Here is a 3248-nt window from a genome sequence, read left to right as displayed (position 1 = left end):
AAGGCATTATAGAGCAGGGGGTATGATAGCTGGATGTGTGGATGAAAGTTGACACCTTCCTGCAACACAAATCTTTGATGGGCTTCAATTCATCTCAAATTTAAGATGTCCAGGCTCACAACTCAAATGAACAAATTTTTTTGAAGTTATAAGAAATGAGAAAAGTTGATTGAATTATTGTCATCTAAGTTCAAATGATACACAAATTAAAAGCACAAAATTGATTAATTGATTTGCGAAACAGAAAATAAATCATTTTACCCAGAAGAATGTCAATTTACAAATTAAATGAAACAAATATTGAAACAACACATTTCAGCTGTGCAGTACTGGCCTGGAGGTAGTGGTTACAGTGGTGGAGTGGCCAGTGGTAGTGGGTACATCCTCATCCAACCCAGCTGCCCATCTCCGGAGCATTCTCAACAACGACGCTGCTTTCCTTCTACATCTCTCAGTTCCAGTTCCCATCAACTCCCATATCACTCTCTCTATTCCTGGCATTGCCGCAAGCGCTGCCACCGTCTCCGACCCTCCTTTTCTACAAATATTAACAAGCGTGGCCGCGGCACTCTCTCTTGCTCTGTCCGATCCGCTCCTCAACACCACACTCAGTTTCTTGATTGCATGGTAAGCTGCAGCAACTGCCACTAATCCACCTCTCCGCACCACCACCTCCAGTACAGTCACAGCCTCCTCAGCCTCCTCCGGTGATGCTGCCATTACTTCAATGACCATCTCCACCACTCCTCCTTCGATTAACCTCCCAACTGTATCTCTTTCACCCGCCAAACTTAAAATTGCCACCAATGCATCTCTTCTCGAAGACGCGGGTCCCCCTTTAGCCAAATCCATCAACCCCTTTATGACGCGCGTCTTCTTCCCCAATCTCTTCCTATACGACTGCACTCCAGCTAGGCTAAATATGGTGGCTGCCGCGTTGCCCTTCGCCTCCCACGTGGCACCTGATCTCAGCACCTCGATGACGCCGTTCAGAGCTCCATCTATTTCCATTATCCTGGTCTTGTTGGCTTCCAGGATGGAAAGGTTGAGGAGCGTTGTGACGGCGTTGACCTGGAGGCTTGGGTTGTCAGAACCCAAGAACCTCACCAGCAAAGGTATAGCTCCTGCTTCGGCAATGCAGGCTCGGCTCTCCGAATCTGTCTTGGCGAGTACGCGAAGCTCGTGAACCACGCGATTCGTGGCCTCCACCGACTCTGAATCGGTTAACTTGTTGATGAGAAATAACACGGTCATCTTCGTGGCGCCGAAAAGCGTTTTGTTTTGCGTGGCGGCTTTAACTTTGTCGTTGACTTCCGTTGTTTGGAATGGAATTTCTTGCTCCCGGCACCATAGTATGATGAGGTTCCTGAGAGCGCGGTTTTGGATTAGGTTTGTGTGGGCTAGGATCTGACCTGTCTTGGGACACATGTTGTGTCCAGATTCGATCCAGCGATTGATCGATGTCCGATCATACGTCTGTCCCGTTGCCACGACTACTGGGTCCCGCATCAGGTCGAGAGTGATCGGACACCGGAAGTCGGCCGGTATAATTGTGTCCGTCATGGATTTTTGCCGCCGACCGTGGGACTTGGGCGTGGATGCTCCGAAGAGAACGCACTTGGCGTAACGGACCAGGCCGATCAATGCTGTGACTTCAGATTTGCTTTTGTCATCCCTTTGATTCTGAAACTCTTCTTCAAGGCTTTTAATCTCATCACTGCAACTTGCGGAGTCTTGTAAATCTAATTTCTCAAATATCTCGGCTAATTTTTTATGATCGGGAACAATCTCCCTCTTGATCTGATCGAGCATTTTCAGTAAATCTCGTCTGAGAGTTTCATCTGTGGGATCTACATAAGCAGCGGTTTCCGAACACTGTTTTCTGATTAAAAGGACCAGTTCTTCAATATCTTCGACCAAATCCAGGCCTTTCACCGGAATAATATCCAACAAGGTCGATAAATCCAGAGTGAGTTCATGAAAACCGTTGGAAACCGATTCGTTCTGCATGAGAAGCCATGTCCTGCTTCCGTTGGAACAATCCTCGATCAATGTTTTCATCCTTTGCAAGACTATATACATTTCTTCAAAGCAGAGGATAGCCGTAGGAGCGAAACAGGACACCGGATTGCGCAGAAGCTCTTCGAACAGGAAGGCGAGGAGATTAGATTTGCGAATAATTGAAACGGAATTGCGCTTGAGAAGAAACTGAAGCGGCGCCAGAGACGAAATCTCTTGAGAGACCAGAAGCAGAGATTGAACCAATCTGCGATCGGATAAGGTAGGAGAAATGAACGATCCGGCGGATGGACGCCGTTTTCTGGGAAAGTTTTGTGGAGATATCGCCATAGATTGACGAGAAACAATCAGAAAATGAGTGAATGAAATTCTTAGAAGCCAATGCGAACTTGTGAATTCTTTTGATTGAAGCTGAAGAAAGAATTGAATGATTGCGGAACAGCTACTACCAAATTGGTGCTCCTTTTCCTTTTATATTTTCTTAGAAGAGAAGATTAATAAAATAAAACGGCAGCTAGGACGGTTGGTTTTGACTGGATTTGCTTGTATTTGGATTCTGGAATAAGAGTTGGTTTTTCTATTTGGCTGGCCTTTTACTGGGTAAGAATTGAGGTCCTGTTTTCCTTCAATGCCTAAAATTGAGCAGTTCAATTCAACTGCAAATTTGTTTATTGGGTCCTCTAAATCAACTTTGTTTCCTTCCAAAACCCCATTTTATTATACTAGTATATGCAGAATAATATTTCATAACCAAAAAATTCTTCTAGAAATTAAATTTTAGCAAACATACCCAATTATTCCCTTCATTTCTCTTTCCAAAATACACCCATCATTCCATTACATCAACTTTTCAACTATTCCACTAGCCAATAAATGTACCAATAGCAACTACATTTTTTAGATTGTGCATCAAGTTTTCTAAATCGTCAATGGTAATTTTTGGCGAATAAAACGTGACATAATGAACAAACATGATATGACATGGTTGGCAAGCACAACATAACACAGTTGACAAATACGACACGACACAATTGACAAATAAACCTTTGAAATTGAAAAGTATAACTTATTCACAATAGTTAACGCAGATAAATGTTATTTTCTTTTAGAAAAATGATTTAATGGTTTCAATGGTTAAGAATAGTTAAACTTATAAGATTAGTCGCTGAACTGTGGATCAATAAACTTATGGTCAAATATTGTGCAGATTACAAATATTAGTTATGAGT

General features: G+C 43.0%; 1 protein-coding gene across 1 annotated transcript; it reads right to left on the bottom strand.

Moving 5' to 3' along the window:
* Window positions 1-206: 206 nt before the first annotated feature.
* LOC100256780 (U-box domain-containing protein 16) lies at window positions 207-2721 on the bottom strand. The gene has a single exon (XM_002266711.5). The coding sequence runs from the start codon at window positions 2347-2349 to the stop codon at window positions 316-318; it is 2034 nt and encodes a 677-aa protein (XP_002266747.1). The 5' UTR covers window positions 2350-2721; the 3' UTR covers window positions 207-315.
* Between the last annotated feature and the right edge of the window lie 527 nt (window positions 2722-3248).

Source organism: Vitis vinifera, chromosome 8 (assembly GCF_030704535.1).
Source record: "Vitis vinifera cultivar Pinot Noir 40024 chromosome 8, ASM3070453v1".
NCBI classification, from domain to species: Eukaryota; Viridiplantae; Streptophyta; class Magnoliopsida; order Vitales; family Vitaceae; genus Vitis; species Vitis vinifera.
Note: the sequence above shows the minus strand (reverse complement) of the source record. Positions and strands in the feature narration are given on the sequence as shown.

Coding starts and splice junctions, on each gene's coding strand:
- LOC100256780 (XM_002266711.5), bottom strand. CDS start 2,349: ATGGCGATATCTCCACAAAACTTTCCCAGAAAACGGCGTCCATCCGCC.